Source organism: Heterocephalus glaber, unplaced genomic scaffold (genome assembly GCF_053883595.1).
Source record: "Heterocephalus glaber isolate CG9 unplaced genomic scaffold, H.glaber_assembly_v1.0 deba00001666, whole genome shotgun sequence".
Taxonomy (NCBI): Eukaryota; Metazoa; Chordata; class Mammalia; order Rodentia; family Bathyergidae; genus Heterocephalus; species Heterocephalus glaber.
The window spans coordinates 15749615-15771422 of NW_028258406.1; the positions used below are offsets into that span (position 1 = coordinate 15749615).

Below are 21808 nucleotides of genomic sequence, written 5' to 3' on the forward strand. Positions count from 1 at the left end.
TCATGTAGAAGACACCACCTGTGTTCTGGAGGAAGGATAGGAGTCTCAGCCTAGCCTGGCAGTGAAGATGTGAGTGACATGGGGTGACCAAGCAGGGGCTAGTGTTTGGGCCATTATGTGTCGCACTGACCCTGACCAGCCATGTGACCACAGCCAGTGCAAACTGTTCCTGCCTGTTGGATGCTTCGGTCCCACCTATGACACTCAGAGAGAAACTATGAGCACTGAGAAGCACCTTACTGTTTTGTGATGTCACCTCTGGAATGTTCTGAGTGCTTTGGTGATCAACTGCATAGGACCTGTACCTGGCATCTCACATTGGTATGGCTTTTTGTTTGGGATACAAATAGCAGTCTTAGATAAGGAAGTAGGTGAAGCTATTTCTGCTTCAAAGATGTCCATAAGGCTTTTAAGTTAACTATAATTCCTGTGCTAATTTTCTGTTCAGAGATCAATAAAACATCTTATCAGATATCATCTACATATACCTTCACACTCAGATTTCATAATTGACAAGAAGGGATTAAATCAGTGGAAAATCGTCATGTATTCCAGTGAGTAGTTGAGGCTGAGAGGGTGAATTTAGAATCAGAAATCTTATTTTCTCTTTTCCATAGCATTCGAGGCCAAATTTTACAGGAAAAGGAGATACCAGATCTGAAAGCCTAGAAATTCCAATCAATGTGGTTCTACCTCAGGTAGGGATAATCACAGAAGTGTAACTCATGAGTTTTAGCCAGAATAACTTATTTCTTAAAAAACTCCAGCAAAATGTCCTCCAAAAAAGCAGAGAAGCCAGGCCTCACATTCTAGCTGTGGTTGACTGTCCACGGCTGTGCACCTAGGGGAGGGAACCTGGCCTCTCTGGGCTGAGAGCCTCTTGCCTTAAATGCAGGGGTTTGGGTTAGATGAGCTGATGAGACCCTCTAACCCAATGCTTTCTATTTTCTATCATACTCTGAAAGAACCTTCTCAAATGAGGTCCTTTGCTGCTTGGTGTTGATGACCACCCTGGATTTCTGAGGGGCAAGGATTAGAGCTGAGGGCTCAGTCAAATGCATGAAAATGAATCCATGAGAAGAAAAGTTAGTATACTGGCCAAAGCGTACAGAGTCATTTGGGGTTGTCTAGAGAATTCAGCCCTGCTATATGCCAAAGACAGAATGTAACAGAGACAGGTATTTCTTGTAGTAGTTTTTGTTTTCTGTTTTGAGGCTGATGAATTGTTGAAGTCCTGGAAAGTTTGGGATTCTCAGGTCTCCTCCTACAACCAGCCAGTTTCTTGGTAGGGTCCTTTTGATTGGATTGTTTCTGTGCTACTGTGTCACAAAGGGGTGGCCTTGCTTTCTTCAGAGTCACCTAAGGCTCCAGGGAAAGACCATGGCCATTCAACTAGAGGGGGCAAAGTGTAGGATGGAGGAAGCCAGTGAAGAGGTAACTACTAAAGTTTTCAGGTAGGGAAGTGTACAAGGAGGATCTGTCACCAGTGGGCATTAAATCTGTGTAATTATATCAGTGTAGACAAATATATTTGGTGGGAGGCAAAACTATAGGAGAAGTAAACATTCTGGATGTTTGTTTTCACATTATCCTGGTAACTTTGTAATGGATAGCCAGTTTCTTATTTGTTTCGGCCCATAAAGCTTAGCCAGAGTATTAGATAACTTTCTCCTGATCATTTGATAGATGACAACAAGCTGTAGGCACCTTTTCAGGTCTGATTCTTTCTAGTTGAAACACAAATTAAGTTCCATTGGCCACTTCTTCCCCCTTGAAGATGGGTGTTGCTCCTTTGGTACCTTCAGAGTCTTTGATTCCTTCTTAGTCTTTGCAGTTTAAGAGATACCAACTTGGGGATGGGGTGGTAATAGGATTTGAAAGTGGTCATGTGCCAGAAAGATTGGCAAGATTCATCCATCTTCCCCTAGCACAACTCCCCCCCCCCCCCCCCGAACAGCCCAGCAGTCAAGGAGGAGAGAAGATGGTTTAAGACAGCTGGAGCTTGTTCTGGAACTGCTCACTTCCTGTGGTGCTGACCTGGTGCAGCTGCTGGGGTCCTTGAAGGCAGGGGGTGTGGAAGGAGGGGAGATTGACCTGGGAATGTGTGTCTCACATCAACAGATGTAGCCTTTGATATACCTGCCATGGTGGCACAAGGTAGGCACCTGCAGGATGCTCTGGACTGGTCCTTTGGGGAAGGGAGAAGTGTCTATGGGTTGATGATTGGAAACCACCCCTGGGGCTGTGAGAGGGCCTGATGTACTCCTTGTATCCGACCAACTGACATAGTGCACAGCTTGGGAGAAAGGACTGATATGGGAAACAAGGGGAGGAAGAAATATTGACTGAGCACTGATGGCATTGTGTCCAAGTCTGAGGTAGAGATTTCACAGGTATGAGAATTGGGACGTCCATGAGTAAGGGCAGAGCTGGAATTAGAGGCTTGAACTCAGATCAGTGCCCATACCCTCTGCTGGGCATACCACCCTGCTGGGCCAGGTCTCAGCTCTGTGAGTCCTCCCTTGCTTCTAAGGAATAGTACCTCTGTACCCCCAACCTTATCTTTTATCCCCAAGGAACTCCTTATATCTGCCCTGTCCAGCATTCTGAGACCAAGTCCATTCATCTTGGAAGGGAATCACCATAACAACTCCATCCCCAGGAAGTGCCTTGGGTTCCCAGCTCCCAGTCCTTCTAGACATTTGGCTTCTCAATTACACTGCAAATGCCTATGATTTACTATTTATTATCACCCGTAGGTCTGCTCAGGTCTTATCGATTTCCCATTTTTCTTCCTCACATTAAATATTTGTGTTTTCTGATCTATTTCCCTCCAGCACATTAACTTGTAAGCCATCAATGTTATTTCCTGCCCAAGTGAACTAATATCCCAATTCCTCTTGTATGTAATGAGTCTGGTTCTCACAGGCACTCTTACTTCCCCACAAGTGTGTTCTGAGTTTCATTAAAGTACGTTTACTGCTAGGTTATTAACAATCTGCACCAGACTAGAATGAGCTCGACCAGCACCTTCCTTGTCCCTTTGTCCTTCCCCATTACCTTTTCTCTTTCCCCCTTGGTTGTGCTCCTTTAGAAACAGTGAAATTCCATGTACATTAACCAACTCCATACTGATATGAATAACTGTTCAGAGAAAGACTTCAGAAGACTGTGTTAAACAATTAGCTATAACTATCACAGATGATATTGTTTTTAAACTCTGCCTTTAGCATTCTATCAAAATCAATTACATTTACTTTCCTTTTACCTGTTGGCATTTGTTAGAACAACCACTGAGTTTATCATGGTATTGAGGTATGTTAATTTTAAAGCATAATGAAACTCAGCCATGTCATTTCATCTGAAAATTAGAGCACATTTAGCGTTTTCTGCCAGGATTTTGGGGGTTTTAAAAGAACATGTAGATGGCTGAATATTCTCTACTAGTAATTCTCAGTAATGCAGGCAAAGTAGACATTTACAAACTTGGTCAATAGGCTTGGATTCTACTGAGTGTGTTTTGGCATTTCTACTGTATTGTGATAGTCATGCTTTTATAGGGGTGGGGAGAATTTCAGTGCATGTCATTGTCCATTTTCTGTTGTTATAACAAAATATCTGAGATCAGGTAATTTATAAAGAATAGAAGTTTATTTGTTGCATGGTTATGGAGGTTGGGAAGTGCAAAAGCATAGTGCAAGCACCAAGTCAACTTCTGGGGAGGGCAGTGTTTCTGTATCATAGAATGGCAGAGGGCATCATGAGTCAGAGCAAATGAGCCACAGAGAGTTCACTTCCATAAAAAGACACTCCTTCAATAACTTATTACTTCATGAATGGATAAATACATTCATGATGCCAGAGTCTTCATGACCAAATCATCTTCCATTTGTAGGTTCCATGTCCAAATACCATTAACATATGACTTCGGAAGTTAAGTTTCCAACACCTGACATTTAGAGGACACATTCATGCATGTCAGCTAAGCCTGGCTGGTCTCATCCCCAAACTCTTTACATGGGAGGCCACCAACTTCAGTAACTGTACCCCAGAAGATTCTACCCACAGACTCCTGTTTCTTAGATATCATGCAGCACCAGTAAGAGACTGGTGCTATCGTTTCCCTTTTTCTCTTTGGCTCTCTCCTTAGAATTAATTGGCTGCTCATCTCCAATGATCCTCATTAGCTATAAGGTCAGTGATGTGACAAGGGCACACAGTTGTTGGTAATTTAAGCCATTTTTCTTCTGGGACCACTCATCTATAAAGGAGATGGCAGAAAGGGGGTCATTCTAAGGAGATTCCTTCCATGGATGGGATTTCAGGGGTCTGTGAGGACAATGTGTGTGCCCAGGACTCCAACACTTACACTTTGTCCTGTAATAGCACATTCCTTGCTCCTAAGCATAGAGGTTCTTTTTTTTTTTTAACTGTATATCCTTTTATTGGTACATTTTAGGTATACAATATAATGACATTCATCATTGGAAATTTGCACCTTTGCATACTCTCTTGGTTCTTATTTTTTCCCCCCTTCCCCTGCCCTCACTTCAACCCCTCCATCCCTCCCTATTTACAAAGACTTTGTTTTCCTTTTTTTCATTTTCTCATTAATTCCATTCCCTTCTTTCCCTTCCCATACCCCTTCCACTTTGCCCCTTTTATTCCGATTTCACATTATCTATTATACTTTTTAGTCCTTATTTACACTTTCAGTTTCTCACACTAGAGAAACTATTCAGTATTTACACATGTGTGTCCTATTTATTTCACTTAAGAGTATCGCTTCAATGTGCATCCATTTAGCAATAAATGTCTCTAATTTCTTGGTTTTTATGGCTGAGTAGTACTCCATTTTATGAAAAAAACATATTTTCTTTATCCAGTCTCCAGTTGATGGGCATTTGGGCTGTTTCCCAGTTTTAGCTATCACAAACTGTGCTGCTATGAACATGCATGCACATATATCACTGTGGTATGGTTCTTTTAATTCTTTGAGGAAGATACCCAGTAGAGGAATAGCTGGGTCAAATGAGACTTCCAGTCCTAGTTCTTTGAGGTATCTCCACACTGATTTCCACAGTGGTTGCACCAGTCGACGCTCCCACCAGCAGTGGAACAGTGTTCCTCTTTCCCCACAGCCCCGCCAGCATTTCTTATTGGTTGATTTCATGATAGCAGCCATTCTTTCTGGAGTGAGGTAGAATCTCAGCATCGTTTTCATTTGCATCTCTTGACTGACCACTGATGTTGAACATTTTTTTCATATGTTTATTTGCCATTTCTGCTTCTTTGTGTGAGAAATGTCTGTTCATTTCAGATACCCATTTTTGGATTGGACCTTCAAATTTGGGAGGTCTGATTCTTTTAAATTCTTTATAGATTTGACATAGTAGGCCTTTGTCTGAGGGATCACTGGTGAAAATTTTTTCTCACATTGTGTGTTGTCTCTTCACACTGTTGGTGGTTTCTCTTGGTGTTCAGAAGCTTTTTAGTAAGAAGAGATCCCACTTGTTGATTGTTTGTGCTAGTTCACTGGCAACTGAGGTTTTGTTCATAAAATCTTTTCCTACATTAATGTCTTCAAGAGTTCTACCTAACCTCTGTTCCAGCCAATTCGGCGTTTCTGTTTTAATATTTAGATCTTTAATCCATTTGGATTTTACTGTAGTGCATGGTGAGAGATATAGGTCTAGTTTTAGTCTTTGGCAAGTTGAAACCCAATTTCTCCAGCACCATTTATTAAAGAGGCTATCTTTCCTCCAGTGAGGGTGTTTGGCTCCTTTGTCAAAGATGAGGTGCCTGAGTGTGTCTGGAGTTGTTTCTGCATCTTCTAGTCTGTTCCACTGGTCCTCAGGTCTGTTTCTTTGCCAATACCATGCTGTTTTTATCACAGTAGCTTTGTAATATCGTTTCAAGTTGGGGGTTGTCATACCCCCTGCCATGTCTCTGTTGCTTAGAATTGCATTTGCTAATCTGGGTCTCTTCTTGTTCCAAATGAATTTTTGGATTGTTTTCACAAGTTCTATGAAGTATGCTGCTGGGATTTCAATTGGGATTGCATTGACTCTATATAGCAGTTTTGGAAGTATAGCCATTTTCATTATGTTGATCCTTTCTAGCCAGGAACGAGGGATGTCTTTCCATTTTCTGATATTGTTTTCAATCTCTGTTTTCATAGTACTATAGTTTTCAGAGAAGAGGTCTTTGGTTTTTTTCATTAGGTTGATTCCTAGATATTTCAGTTTCTTGGATGCTGTTATGAAAGGCATTGTTTGCCCTATTTCTGTCTCAGTGAGTCTGTTGTTCATGTAGAGGAAAGCTATTGACTTTTGTATGTTGAATTTGTATCCAGCTACTTGACTGAATTTGGTTATTAAGTCTAGAAGACTTTTGGTGTGGAGTTCTTGGGGTCTTCTGTACAGAGTATCATGTCATCTGCAAATAATGACAGTTTGACTTCTTCATTTCCTATCTTTATTCCTTTTATTTCTTTCTCTTGTTTAATTGCTGTGACTAATGTTTCCAAAACTATATTGAACAAGAGTGGTGATGGTGGACATCCTTGTCTTGTTCCTGATTTTAGTGTGAAGGATTTCAGTTTTTGACCATTTAGTATGATATTGGCTTTTGTTTTTTCATAGATGGCTTTTATCAGATTGAGGTAGAGAACATCTATTCTAATTTTTTGTAGGATTTTTATCATAAATGCATGTTGGATTTTGTCAAATGCTTTTTTTGCATCTATTGAGATGATCGTATGGTTTTTTTCCTTGGCTTTATTGATATAGTGTATTACATTGATTGACTTTTGTATGTTGAACCATCCCTGCATCCCTGGGATGAATCCCACTTGATCAGGGTGTATGATCTTCTTGATGATCTTCTGCATTCTATTTGCCAGTATCTTATTAAGGATTTTTGCATCTATGTTCATTAGTGAGATTGGCCTATAGTTCTCTTTTTTGGTGGGGTCTTTCTTTCCTTTGGGGACCAAGGTGGTGCTTACTTCCAGTAATGAATTTGGGAGTATTGCTTCCCTTCCAATTTCATTGAAGAGTTTAAACAGTAGTGGCAGTAGTTCCCCTCTAAATGTCTTGTAGAATTCAGCAGTGAAGCCATCAGGACCCTGGGTTTTCTTAGTTGGTAAGTTTTTAATTACGTTTTCAATTTCATTGATTGATATTATGTTGTTTAGAATTTTTAGGTCTTCTCCTTTGAACTTTGGTAATTCATACATATCTAGGAATCTGTCCATTTCTTCTGTGTTATCCATCTTATTGTTGTGTAGGTTCTCAAAGTAGGTATTGATGATCCTCTGGATTTCTGCTGGGTCTATTGTAATTTCACCCTTTTCATTCCTAATTGCATGGATTTGGGCCTTTTTTTCCCTTTTTCTGATAAGGTTGGCTAAGGGTTTGTCAATTTTATTTATTCTTTTGAAGAACCAAATCAGGTTCATTGATTTTTTTGTGTCATTCTCTTAGTCTCCATTGCATTGATTTCTCCTCTGATCTTTATAATTTCCTCCCTTGTATGAGCCTTGGGGTTGTCCCGCTCTTCTTTTTCTAGAACCTTGAGGTTCAGCCTCAGGTTGTTTAATTGGGCTCTCTCTGTTTTCCTAATATGAGTACTCACTGGTATGAATTTCCCTCATAAGACTGCTTTCATTGTGTCCCTTAGATTCTGATATGTTATATTGTCATTGTTATTTAATTGAAAAAACTGTCTGATTTCTTCTGTAATTTCCTCTGTGACCCATTGGTTATTCAGAAGTGTGTTGTTCAATTTCCATGTGTTTATGAAATGTTTTGAGTTTCTTTTGCTATTGATCTCCAATTTCATCACACTATGGTCTGATAATATACTGGGGATAACGTCAATTCCTTTGCACTTATGTAAACATGTTCTATGCGTGAGTATTTGGTCTATGTCAGAGAACAACCCATGTGCAGTTGAAAAGAATGTGTATTCTGATTTTGTGGAGTGGAACACACTGTAAACATCTGTTAAGTTCATTTGTTCAAGAGTTTGGTTGAGGTCTGGTATTTCATTGCTTGTTTTTTGTGTAGTTCATCTATCTCTTTGTGATAATGGGGTATTGAGGTCCCCCACTACTATTGTATTAGTGCTTATATGATTTTTCATGTCTATTAGTATTTGTTTTATATAGTTGGACACACTAGATATTTATGTTTGTCATTTCTTCCTCTTGGTTTGTTCCCTTTACATGGATATAGTTTGCTTCTTTGTCTCTGTTAATCAGTGCTGGTTTGAAACTCACTTGATCTGCAAAGAAGATAGCTACTCCTGCTTTTTTTTGGGTTCCTCTCATATGGAGTATTGTTTTCCATCCTTTACCTTTCCGTCTATGAGTTTCTTTTTGAATTAAATGTGTTTCTTGTATGCAGCATATCATTGGATCTTGCTTCTTGACCCATTCTTCTGGTCTATTTCTTTTGATTGGTGACTTGAGACCATTAACATTGATGGTTATGACTGATCTGTATTGACTTATCAATGTCATGACTTTTTCTTTTTGTTGGATTCTTCCCCTTTGCATTTAATTTCATCATGCTGGATGAATTCATCCTGTTTGGCTTCCTTGGGTTATGATCCTCATTGTCTATTCCTTAGATATTGTCTAAAATTTTTTGGAGTGCTGGTATGTTATTCATGAAGTTCCTAAGGTGCTGTTTGTCATGAAAGTATCTTATTTCTCCATCAAGTTTGAAAGATAGTTTTGCAGGGTACATCAATCTGAGTTGGAGGCTGTTTTCCTTTAGGGTTTGAAATACATCACTCCAAGCTCTTCTTGTCTGGAGGGTTTGCTTTGAGAAGTCTGCTATGATTCTGATGGGCTTTCCTTTGTATGTGATTTGTTTCTTTTCTCTAACTGCTTGTAGAACTTTGTTCTTCTGTTGGGTTTCTGGAATCTTAACAATTATATGCTTATGTGTACATTTTTTTTGATCAAGGCTAGTTGGAGTCCTATATGCCTCACTTATCTGTGTGCCAAGTTCTTTTCTCCTCCTTGGGAAGTTTTCTGCCATCACTTCTGTGAAGAGTTTTTTATGTCATCTGCACTCTTTCCTGTTTTTTCATTGACTCCAATCAGTCTTATGTTATTCTTCTTTGCATCTTCTAGCAGATGCTGGGTTGATTTCTTGTGTTCCCTTACAATTTTGAAGGAATTTTTCTTTTCCTGGTCACTAATTGCAATCTTATCTTCCATATCTAAAATTCTGTCCTTACATTGGCTCATTCTGCTGTGTAGACTTTTAGTGGAGTTTTTAATCTCCTGGAAATCTGTTTGCATCTGTTTTATGGATTCCATTTGTTTCCTATGTTGGAATTTGTTCATATTCCTCATCTCCTCTTTTTTAATCTGTGTCTTCTCTAGATTTATTAATCATATCTATTGATCATATTGCATTAATCATATCTTGCATTAGTCATATCTATGGGCACAATCTGTGCTGTTATGTGAGAAATTATTTCTGATTTCATTTTTTCCAGATCCTCTTTTGTTGCTAGTTCAGGGAGTCCAGGTGGTTGAGTATCAGAGTATTCCATCTCGTTTCCCTTTGGGGTTGCTCTAGGTGATCTGGAAGTCTGGTTCTGAGACTTATTTACGTGTCTTCTCATTTGAATTGGGGGGGGGGATGCTGCTGGTGTCCATGCTGCTCACCTCCTCTGTGCTGGGAGCAGTGGTAGGTTGGCCTGGAAGCCTCCTACTCTGCACTGGGAGCTGTGACACATTGATCCGGAAGCCTCCTCTGTGCTGGGAGCTGTGGCACGTTGACCTGGAAGCCTCCTACTATGCTCTGGGAGCTGTGACGCATTGACCCAGAAGCCTCATCTGTGCTGGGAGCTGTCACACAGAGCTTCTTGATTGCCTTTCTAACACCTGGTGGGAGATGTGATGGGCCTCAGAGCCAAATGTATTGCCCTCCACAACAACTTCATATTTCACTTGCCACAAAGGAGCCTGCCTTTTTGTTCCACACTTACTGGGTCTCTATCTCTGGTTTCCAGAGATCAGGAATGAGATAATCTTTTTCTTCATGGGACACTTGGGCCGTGTGGCATAGGCTTTACCTCCCAGCTCAGGAGAATTTTTTCAGGGTGTTCCAGGCACAGTTCTCTTGTCAGGGCCAAGGTTATCAGAGCAGATTAGCCCAGCCTGTGGTACCAACCCAGTGATACAAGTGGCTGCATACACAGGCTGAGGGTGTCTGTGATCTTTTTTTAAAAAATTAATTTTATTGGTACATTTTAGATATACAATATAATGACATTCATCATTGGAAATTTGCACCTTTACATAATCTCTCTTGGTTCTTATTTTTCCCCCATTCCTCTTCCCTCACTTCAACCCCTCCATCCCTCCCTATTTACAAAGACTTTGTTTCCATTTTTTCATTTTCTCATATGAGTTCCATTCCCTTCTTTCCTTTCCCTTAGCCCTCCTACTTCCCCTTTGCCCATTTTCTTCCTATTTTACAATATCTATTATACCTTTTAGACCTTATTTACACTTTCAGTTTCTCACACTAAAGAAACTATTTGGTATTTACACCTGTCTGTCCTATTTATTTCACTTAAGAGTATCACCTCAATGTGCATCCATTTAGCAATAAATGTCTCTAATGTCTCATTTTTTATGGCTGAGTAGTACTCTATTTTATTAAAAAACCACATTTTCTTGATCCAGTCTCCAGTTGATGGGCATTTGGGCTGTTTCCAAGTTTTAGCTATTACAAACTGTGCTGCCACGAACATGGGTGCACCTATATCCCTGTGATATGATTCTTTTAATTCTTTGAGGAAGATACCCAGTAGGAGAATAGCTGGGTCAAATGAGACTTCCAGTCCTAGTTCTTTGAGGTATCTCCATATGGGTTTCCACAGTGGTTGCACCAGTCTACACTCCCACCAGCAGTGGAGCAGGGTTCCTCTTTCCTCATAGCCCTGCCAGCATTAGTTATTCGTTGATTTCTTGATAGCAGCCATTCTTTCTGGAGTGAGGTGGAATCTCAGCATTGTTTTCATTTGTATCTCTCAAATGATCAATGATGTTGAACATTTTTTCATATGTTTATTTGCTATTTCTACTTCTTTGTTTGAGAAATGTTCATATCAGATGCCCATTTTTGGATTGAGTCTTTAAATTTTGGAGGTCTGATTTTTTTTAAGGGTGTCTGTGATCTTATGCTTGCGTGTGTTTGCTTGACTCAGATGCTATGTTTTGGAGAGCCCTTTTGTAAAGAAACCTATTTAGCATTTGCAGTAACAGTTTAGGCCAGGAATGGTTGTGTTACCAGTCAAGCTGGCTCTCTGGTCTTCATGGCAGTTTACCTACCACTTGTCCTCTTACAACACTAGGAAGCAAGAAGAATGTCAGAGGGCAACATTCAGAGAAGCAAAGAGACTCTCAAGAGCCCTCAACTGTTGGACTTTTGAGCTCAAAGCTACTGGGAATTTGGGACTTCTACTTTGATTGGATTATGGGTTCAAGATGATGAGATGAACAACTAGCATGCTTTTGTGTTGGGATGGATTCCTTTAAGATGGACCTGGAGCTTTGTGCAGTTCATACGGGAAAACTGCTATTTTAGGTTTTACATCATCCAGTAACAGCACTGCACTGGTGCTATTTTGCATGTTTCAAACGTGAATTGAAATGAGGGTATAACTTCACCCTTTGTGGGAAAAGTGGGCCGTGCTGCCATAGGTGCTACCTTCCAGTTTCAGGAAAACCTTTTCATGGTGACCCAGAGTTTTTTTATTAGCTCAGACCTCGTTCCAGGGCCTCTTTTTGTTCTTTTAAGACAAAAGAAATGGCCACTTGTGTAGAATATCAAAAATAGTAGAATATTTTTTCCTCTAAAAAAAAATTATCAAAGAAACATCAAGTTAATGTAAATTTTTAAAAGATAAAATTATCTAGATTCTTAAAATAGTTTTGTTTTTTTGTTTTGGTACTATGGATTGAACTCGGGTCCTTGCGCTTGTGGGGCAGGTAGCAGAACCACTTAGCTAAACCCCCGGCCCTTTTTAATACTTTTATTTAACATTCTCTCCATCCCAAATCCTACATCAAACTGGCACTGAGGAATTTACATAGATTTAAAATTTTAAATTCTTAGAAGGTTATAGGAAATTCACAGCACTCTGTGGTCAATCAAAGCTTCAACAGTCGATCAGACCTTCTCCTCTACTTTATGGACAACCACATCTCCCTTCTTCTTGGAAGAAGTTCAGGAGTTCTTCAACTCACTTTAGTCTGTTGATGGTTGTTATATGACCATGTGGTCAAAACTTTCCCTTTCAGTCACTTTATTCAGAAATGCAGCTGATAATCTTAAAATTTCATTTAATAGGGAAAGTAACTGACATGCAGAAATGAATCAGTAATGAAACATGATTACCCTACTTAACATTCTTCTGTGGATTCCCAAAGCCTTCAGGATAAAGTCTAGACTCCTTAAACTGACAATCATGGAACTTCAGAAGCTGAGCCTCATCTGTTTTTCTGTTATTTTTTTCCAATCCTTCTCCCTTATTCTAGCTCAGACATGTTAAACTATTCTTAGTTCTCTGGGAAAAACAAATTTTCTTTATTTATAGTGTGCTCTTGATATGTGCCTGGCTAGCTCCTGCTCATACCACAAAGGTGTGCTTAGTTGCCTATATCCACTGGGAGTATTATCATAAAGTAATTAATGTCAACTACATCCTATATGTAGCAATAGTTAACCCATTTTCAGTGCTACATGTGTCACATCAATATTTGCTTTTTATCACTAACTTCTTGGTAAATGTTTATATTCACAACTTCCACCTCTTTATCGTCCAATTATTTCTTAATTCCTTGCAAACTTGCTTCAGCGTTACTCAACTGAAAATCCTTTTTTTGAAAGTTACTAATATCTTTACAATCACTTAGTTCACTGGCAATAGTTTATATAAATTCTAAGCCTCTGTAAGGTCTTTAAAGATGCCAAGATTGCTAATCACCCTTTTTCATCTTCCCTCCCTTTCCTTCTGTATTATGCAGTTTTCTTGGGTGTCTTTTACACTTTTCTTCTGCCACTTCCTTTTTTTTTCTCATTTTTTCTTCTTCTAGGTCTCTTTTCTGACTGTTCTTTCATTACTTCAAAGGTCATTTACTGGGCCAGGGATTTAGCTCAGTGGTTTCACTGCCTGCTGCGCAAGCACAAGGACCAGAGTTCATTCCCCGGTACCAAAAAAAAAAGGTCATTTACTAATGCTACATGTTTTTAAATTAGAGATATTCCTCTGGGTTCATGAGATTCAAAACTCCAGCATTAGGATCCTTCCCACTGCCTCAGCTCAACAAAATCATTTGTATATCCAGTTGATTCTAGCTTCTCAAGGAAAAGGAAGTCCAGTAGAAAGAGTATTATGATCCTTAGGTATGACTTAGGTTTGTATCTTAGTTCTATCACTCATTCTTGAGTAGCATGGCATGGAACATTCGGGCCTCAGTTTTTCACCTTAGCTTCTTCATCAGCAAAATGGAACTAATTCAGGTTTGATGCAAAGATTTGAAAGGAAAGCATGCCTGGCACATGCCGAAGACTGATAAATGTGTGCTGAGTGAGAGATCAGCAGGGCAGGGCAGGGCTGATGTTCAGTGAAAGGCAACCCCAAGTGGCTAGGTAGTCCTGACTCCCGGAGGCTCTGGAACTGAAAGCTCTTAATCCTCAAATGACCTCAGAGGCCCAGAGTCCAGCCCATGTCTTTCTGCGCTAGCTCTCTTGGCCCTGCTTTCTCGCCCACCAGAATACACTACTTTTAGGACTTAGTTTTGCTATTTATTTCTCCCTTTCCTCTCTCAGTCCCAGAAGATCCCACAGCGTCTCTCCGCCTCTGTGACACCACCGCCATTAGCGTTCAGAGGAAATTTAGCATTTTGCTTTTCTCATCTGTTATTCTCTCGGCTTTCTCATTCTGGCCCATGCTCGGCAGCCCCGTGGTGTGCTCAGTCAAAAATAGTAGAATATTGGGCTGGGGATTTAGCTCAGTGGTTCCAGCGCTTGCCTTGCAAGCTCAAGGACCCGAGTTCGATCCCTGGTACCAAAAAAAAAAAAAGTAGAATATTAATAGGTTTATTCGATTCAACCTAATATCTCCTCCAACTTTTTAGAGCGTTTTGGTCAATTCATTCACTGGCAAGGACTCATTAAGCCTCCACGCATGTTACATATGTGGTTCCATGATGTTCACAAGACTAAGTTTGTCAGAAAAATAAGGAACAGTTCACTATCCTTAGGTTATTGCAATTTATTCATATAAATAAATGGAAAGGAGAGGAAAGGATGGATTGTAATGATATCAACACATGTACTCCATGGACAATGTGGAGTGCTAGAATGAGCATGGAATTTGGAGACAAATATCCTGATTTTAAATGGTGGCCCTGTCCTTTTGTTATACCATGTTAGGTAGAACCATCTCATTTCTTTTGGGTAAGATATTGTAGATGACTATGGAAAGTTATCAGCATATTATCTGACAATAAGGTACCTATTTAAATAAATGCATGACTATTAAAATTTTAAAGATGCTTAAGTGTTGTAGTTAAGAAACGAAGTCATAAGGTCCCACTGGGTGTGGCCACCTTCTTGGACCTGTAGGGGAGAAAAGGAGAGAGAGCAGGGCTCAGACAGATGGGAGGATTTGATTCCTAATAAAGAAGTGCAGACCTATTTGTTTAGCAACATTTGTGGATTAGGTAATGTGGCCCTGGAATAGAGAAGGCTCAGCTTTGCTGGGGAAACTTTGTCATTTGAGAGAGAGGACAAGTTACCAACCGTGTTGGTAAAAGAGGTCTGCTAGAGCCCTAATGGGGCCTGTCTACCAACACAGATCCATCAGATCAGAGAAAGTTAGACCAAAAAGGCACACGGAGATAATGTTTCCAATTCTACATTATACAGACTTGGAAAACAAGGCTGCAGAGCAAGAGGATGTGACCAAAGTCACCTGATGGCACACAAGGAAGACAAGGTCTCAAATACTAGGTTGTCCAGAGCTGGGAATCCGCCTCAAGTTAAGGTTCTACTTAGTGCGTTTCTACGGAAGGGACAGTTGAAAGGCCTTGGGTACCTAGTTCAGCACGTGTACATGGAACAAAGGCAGTTGGATGGCACAATTTAAGGGCCATCCTGGATACAAAGAGGAACAGGTGTAAGGCATTGGTGGTTCCTCTTTGAAAGTTAGTTGGATCAAGAAGAGTTATTTCTCTGATGGTAACAAAACAGTTACAGAGAAAGGAACCATGAGACAACTGGGGACATTTGAACACTGACTTAGTGTTTGCTGATTTAAAGGGATCATAGTTAAATTTTAAGGGGGGTGACAATGGTATTGTGGTTCTTTAAAAGGATACATGTTAATGTCTTTAGTGGTTGTGGAATTGAGTAGAAGTCTGGAAGCAAGAAGTGTGGTCTTGATTTGATAATTAGCGAGGCTGGGTGATGAGTAAACTGAAATTTATTAGATTATTCTCTCTCCTTTCATATATGTTGGAAATTTTCTATATTAAGAAGTTAAGGAGGGCTGGGGTTAGCTCAGTGGTGCCTCACCTACCTTACAAGCACAAGGTCCTGAGTTCGATCCCTGGTCCAAAGGGAAAAAAAAAAGAAGTTAAGGAAAAAAATAATCTTGACTCTGAAAGTACTGTAAGTACTTTGAAAAATCTATGCCAGTTTTCCTTGTGTATGTTTTACATTGTAAGTAAGAGTATAAATTGAGTTTCCCTTATTCAAACTTCTTGGAACCAGAAGTGTTTTAGATTTTGTATTTTTTGTATCTTGGACTATTTACATACACATAATGAGATATCTTGGGGATGTAATTTATTTATGCTTCGTATATATGTCTTATACATATGGCCTGAAAACACTCTATGCAATAGCTTTAGTGTACTTTAGTATAGCTTTGATTGAAACCTGTCCTAGGAGGTCAGGTGTGGATTTACCTTCTGTGGCACCATGTCAGTGCTCAAAAACTTTCAGATTTTGGAGCATTTTGGATTTTGGATTTTTATCCTCTTGTGATAATATTTCATAGACCAGTGTTGTGAAGATTAAATAAATTCCGTGGGTAGAATGCTCAGGAGCTAGAATAAAATTAGGATTAAATAATTTGCTTTACTTTTCCTTTTCTTTAGCAGGATTAGGATAGGTACTGTTGACTAAAACCACAGTTTTCCATGGTTGTATCTTCTGGATCCAGATCCTGCTGAGAGGGAGCCTTGCCTGGGTTGTGTGGGGATGGAGAGGTCTCCTTGAGATTCTTTCCTTATAGGACTTGGCTACCTTTCCCAGAAACCCAGTCTCCAGGGACCTTCAATATACAAGGAAATGGTCTGGGTTATCTACAGTGAGGTTCAGTCTGATCACAGATCAGCCAGAGCAGCCAATGTGTTTTTCCAATTGAGAAATATGAAATCTCTGGAGGCTAAATTTATTGAAAATAAATAAGATTCTGCTTGCAGAATGCCCTCACACTCTTGCTATCTGGAAGATTGAGCATATCCTTACAAAGTTAATGGCTTGTGCTTATTGCAAAGTTAATGGCATAGAACTGTATCTTCTATTTATCTAGCTCTTTGAGTCTTAAAGAATTTTAATTAACTTTATACACCATGCAAATTACATTTCTCTATATACACATACATAATGTGGATTGCTTGACTTGTTTCTACTTTCTATCTCTGTAAAATTGTGAAAATAACCCAACAAATGATGAATTGATATCTGCACAGTGTTTTGATATACTTGGATGAAATGCTTTTGACATATTTAGAAATAGCTATCATAATCTTATTTTTATTTAAATTCATGACTGCGATTGTAATCTCTTCTCCAGTGTGTTTTCTACCTGCTCACTTCTTTCTGAATACATCTCATAGTTCTTGCACTAGTGAAATCTGCTTTTCTTCATAATAATACCTTACATATCTAAGGCCCTTGGCAATTTAAAATACATTTTTGACTTCATTATCCCATTCAATCTTCACAGCAGTGGTGAAGCAGGGCATATGTCATTGTTCTTGTTTTACAGGTACATGTTGCTGCCTTTTAATGTTGGAAGGTGCCTTTATGACCATGCAGCCTGACTTTCCCTTTTTCACTAGTCAAACATCTGGTCTCAGAGAGAGTGAGAGAGTCTATTAGTTTCATACTGTCCATCAGTGACAGGATCAGGGTGAGAAGGCTTTGACTTTCAGTCTTGACTTCTTGGTCTTTAACCCTGGTATAACCTGGTGTGGGAACTGTACTTTTACCTAGCTTAGAGCTTTCCTGACCACTTGCTGCCAGAATCACCTGAGGGAGCTGGTTGGAAAGGCAGATTCCTGACCCACACTCCAGATCAGGTAAAATCAGACTCTCAAATGAACGATTCAGAAATGTGCATTTCACTTGGATTAGTCTTCTCCACTGGGAAGTGTGACAGCCACTAGCCTGTTGGGTTTAAACCATGTAGCTCTGATCCTTTTTTTTGACTGTGGTGTTGAGATCACAGCCACTGTCATGAGATCCTCTGTATGAATGCCTTACTGCCTTTTGCTGTCCTCATTCCCTCATTTTGAACCCCAGTCAGTCCATGATAAATCCGGAACGGTGTTCTTCTTTCCAAAATTAACAGCCGGGCTCAACTTTGAACCTCACCCTGTATCAAGGGCTAGGTGAATGTTTAAGGGCAGCTGGCAGGCCAGACTCCAGGGCAGCTGAGAATGCAGGATGAGCTTTAATGGACAATGGGGGAAGGCTGGGATGGCCAACAGGACCTACTGTCTTTTGGACACAGGGATTTGGGTGTGTGTTGGGGTGATTCACGCAGCCGCTCTGCTCATGACAAGGTGGGTACACACCTGTGGGCAGGGTAGCTTGGAACAGCATTTGCTCCTCTTCAAGGGTGAAAGAATGTGTTAGAGCCCATGCTTACGGCTTTTGTACTTTACCTCTTTTAATCCTTAAAATATGAAGCAAGAAAGTACAATTATCCCAATTTAAAATTGTAGATACTGAACCTCTGGTGACTTGCCCAAATTCTTGGCAATGGGTGAGCCCAGAACTCAAAATAATTTAGTTGATTCCAAAATCTATGCCTTTAGCCTCCACCATTTACATCTGAATCTCATTATGTGTAGATTTTATATTTGTGAATTTGCCTGCTCACCTAAATATGTAACCCCAGTATCACAGTCACAGCACTTTTATGGCCATTGTTAGACATGCACAGGGTGGTGCCATGTCTCCAGCTGAGGAGCTCTTTGTTGAGAAAATAGAGTTCTTTTTGGAGTTTACTAGTGCCAAGTTTTGAGATTTTTGTGGTTTTTTTTTGTGTGTGTGATTTCACTGTTTAAGATAGCTTCCATGTGTAGCGCTGCTGAACTGTCTGGTGTTCCTGTATCACAAGAGGGCTGAGATGAGCTTATGGAGGAAACTCATGCTAGATAAGCGTTCAGGTGTGAATGACAGTGATTGATGATGTGTTCAACGTTAATGAATCAATCATACATGTTAATTAAAGTGCCTTTAAACACACACACACACATAAAACAAAGTTATGTATTGATTAGCTGGCAAAAACCTTGTGACCAGAGACTTGCAGGAACCTAATTCAGTGTTCCTGGAGGCTTTATAGAGAAGAGCTAGTTGGAAGAATATGCATTGACCTATTGCTTTGTGAGGACCCCAAGCGGCAAACATGACCACTGTGGCCAGGGCAGACTGCTACATGCACTCACTGGAGCGTCCTGGCCTTTTGGTCCACCACCTCTCAGTTGCTCCACTAACGCTGCTCGCTGTTCTCTCCGCAGAAGGGCACAACTGAGCCCTACTTGAGGGTCCACAACCTGTACAGCACCCCTCCCTGCCCGCGCCAGGCCACTGCGCCCGGGGTGAGCCGCCGGATCATCAGCCAGCACTCCTACCCACTCAACCGCTTCTCCTCCGCACCCTTCGACCCCATGGAGGGCCCCACCTCCCAGGCCGACCTGGAGCTGGACTACAACCCTCCCCGCGTGCAGCTCAGCGATGAGATGTTAGTGTTCCAGGACGGGAGGTGGGTGAATGAGAACTGCCAGCCGCAGTCCCCGTACTTCTCTCCGTCCTCCTCCTTGCACCACAAGCTGCACCACAAGAGGCTGGCCAAGGAGTACCTGCTGCAGGAGGAGAGCAGGTGCCTGCGGGAGGAGAACCGAGCCCTGCGCGAGGAGAACAGGGCGCTCCGCAGGGAGAACAAGATCCTGCAGGTCTTCTGGGAGGAGCACAAGGCCACGCTGGGCTGCAAGGACAGCCAGCCCCCCTCGCCTCTGCTGCGCAAGGAGAGCGCGTCCCAGGAGGCGGTGCAGAAGGAGCCGGCGGCCCCGCCGGCGCAGCGAAGCACGGAGAGCAGCTCACTGAAGCTGCTTCTGGAGGAGAACCGCACGCTGCAGCAGCTGCTGGCTCAGAGCCAGGACTACTGGGCCCGGGTGGAGGACAAGGCGGGCGCCGCGGAGAGCGGCACACCCGGCCCCTCTCCACTCGAGGAGCCCCACAGCCCGGGGCTGCTGCCCGACCAGGGCCCGGGCCTCTCCTCCCCCTTCGAGGAACCCAAAGGTCCCGGGACCCCGCAGGAGGACGCCCAGAAGCTGCTGTGCGCCCGGCGGGAGCTGATGGGCAGCCTCTCGGAGCCATCCAGGGAGGAGGAGGGTAAGGCGAGCCCGGGGCCACTGCAGCTGCTGAGGGAGATGGGCCAGGCGCTGCAGACCCTGCGCGAGGAGAACCGGCTCCTGCAGGAGGAGAACAGGGCCCTGCACGTGCTGCGGGAAGAGCCCCGCGCCTTCCAAGCGGAGAACAAGGCCTTGTGGGAGAACAAAAAGCTGAAGCTGCAGCAGCGGCTGGTCATCGACACTGTGACCGAGGTCACCGCCCGCATGGAGATGCTCATAGAGGAGCTGTACGTCTTCATGCCCACCAAGAACAAGGATCCCAAGAAGCCCAGCAGGGTCTGAAACCTTCATAGCAAAGAAGGACACCGAGTTCAGGCATAGAACATCCACTGGGTGAAAAAGAGTTCCCTGCTTTTGCTTGTCCCCCGCGGCCACGGACCACCAGCTTGCAGGTGACAGCGGGCGTTTGGCCTCCTGAACTCAGAGAAGCAATAAAGGCTGTGGAGCCTGAGGGCAACCAACACTAGTGCGGCTCTTGCTTCTTTTTCCTTGTTTTTAGAGAAATGTTAGGTTCATAACAAAGTTGAGCTGAAAGGACAGAGAACTCCCCAAGGTATTTCTACTCCAGCACAAGCATAGCCCCCTCCACTATCAACATCCCTCATCAGAGTAGTACCTTTGTTAAAATTGTTGAATTTGCATTGATACATCATCATCAGCCAAAGTCCATAGCTTATATTAGGGTTCACTTTTGGTGTACATTGGGTTTAGACAAGTGTATGACATGTCCACAACTGTAGAATGATTTGAACAGGATCATCTCACTGCCCTACAGATCCTGTGTTCCCTTTATTCACATCCACCCCTTCAAATCCCTGGAAATCACTGATCCTTTCACCACCTGCATAGCCCTGCCCTTTCCAGAATGTCATGTAGTTAGAAATGTACAGTTGGTAGCCCTTTCACATTGTCATTTTTCACTTGACTATGCATTTAATTTTCCTCACATCTTTTCTTAGATTGATAGCTCATTTCTTGTTAGTGCCGAATGCTATTCTGTTGTTTGGATGCACCACAGTTTATTTACCCATTTGCTTTCTTAAGGACATGTTGGTGGCTTCCAACTTTTGACAATTAGGAAGCTGACTTCTTTTTCTTCTCTCCTTTCTCCAGCCTCTTATTTCCACCTTCGCCTTTTCATTTCATCCTTTTTCCTTCCTTCTCTTCTTCCCCTTCTACTCTTTTTCCTATCTTTCTTTGTCATCATAACCATCATTTATTTCTAAGAATAGGGAGAGGTCCATGGGAGAAGTCCATGGCTTTACAACTGTGCTACTGTTGGCACTTGGTGCTGCATAACCCTTTGTGGTGGAGACTGTCCTGTGAGTTGTATGGTGTTTTCCAGCATCCATGGCCTCTACAGATGCCAGTAACAGCCAACTGACCTCCAGTTATGACAACCAAATATGTTTCTAGACTTTGTCAAGTGTATTCTGCAGGACAGAAATCTCAACACTGCTGTAGTATTCTCAAAGTGCGTTCCTTGAAATCCTGGTCTTTGAAATGCTCTGAGAAAACAAAGGTTTCCGTGAGGGAAATCCTGCTACACTCTCCACCAGCAGATTCATAATCCTACTTTGATGTAAAGTAATGTGCTTATCTTTGGTGAAACTAGAGTTGTCCAATTCTATTTGAGATTAGACTTCCTCTTTATACTATTTTTGTTCATCATAGAATTTGGGCAGGAGTCTTCTCTGCTCTCCTGACTCTAGGCTCACCTTCTACCACTGGGTTTACTCTTCCCCACCAAACATAAGAGCCAGGGGAAGTGGCTACTACCAAACTCATTGGAAGAAGGTACAGGGACTCAAGATTTGGCATCCTGGTCTTTCATTTTCATTTTGAAGTTGGCCGTACTTCAGAAACATGTCAAAAGGTAGCCTCCAGTGACTATACAAAGGAGTTTGGTTTCCAAACTTTGCCCTATAGTGGAATTATCTGAGGGTTTTTTGTTTTTTTTTTTTAACAATACTGATTCTTACACTGCCTCAGACATTCTGATTTAGTGGTGGGTGTGATTGGACATTGGGATGTTTAGGTGTCCCACAGGTG

General features: G+C 41.7%; 1 protein-coding gene across 4 annotated transcripts; it reads left to right on the forward strand.

The window, feature by feature from the left end:
- The first annotated feature begins 157 nt into the window (after positions 1-157).
- Cby2 (chibby family member 2) lies at positions 158-20219 on the forward strand. 4 transcript variants are annotated; one of them, XM_004844209.3, is made up of 3 exons: positions 158-321; positions 618-698; positions 18863-20219. In XM_004844209.3, the coding sequence occupies exons 1-3, from the start codon at positions 250-252 to the stop codon at positions 20036-20038; spliced, it is 1329 nt and encodes a 442-aa protein (XP_004844266.1). In that variant the 5' UTR covers positions 158-249; the 3' UTR covers positions 20039-20219. The 4 variants fall into 4 exon arrangements, with proteins under 4 accessions (XP_004844266.1, XP_004844267.1, XP_004844268.1 ...); XM_004844210.3 differs by lacking the exon at positions 618-698 and having other exon boundaries at positions 159-321; XM_004844211.3 differs by lacking the exons at positions 158-321; positions 618-698 and adding an exon at positions 1340-1434.
- The last annotated feature ends 1589 nt before the right edge of the window (positions 20220-21808 follow it).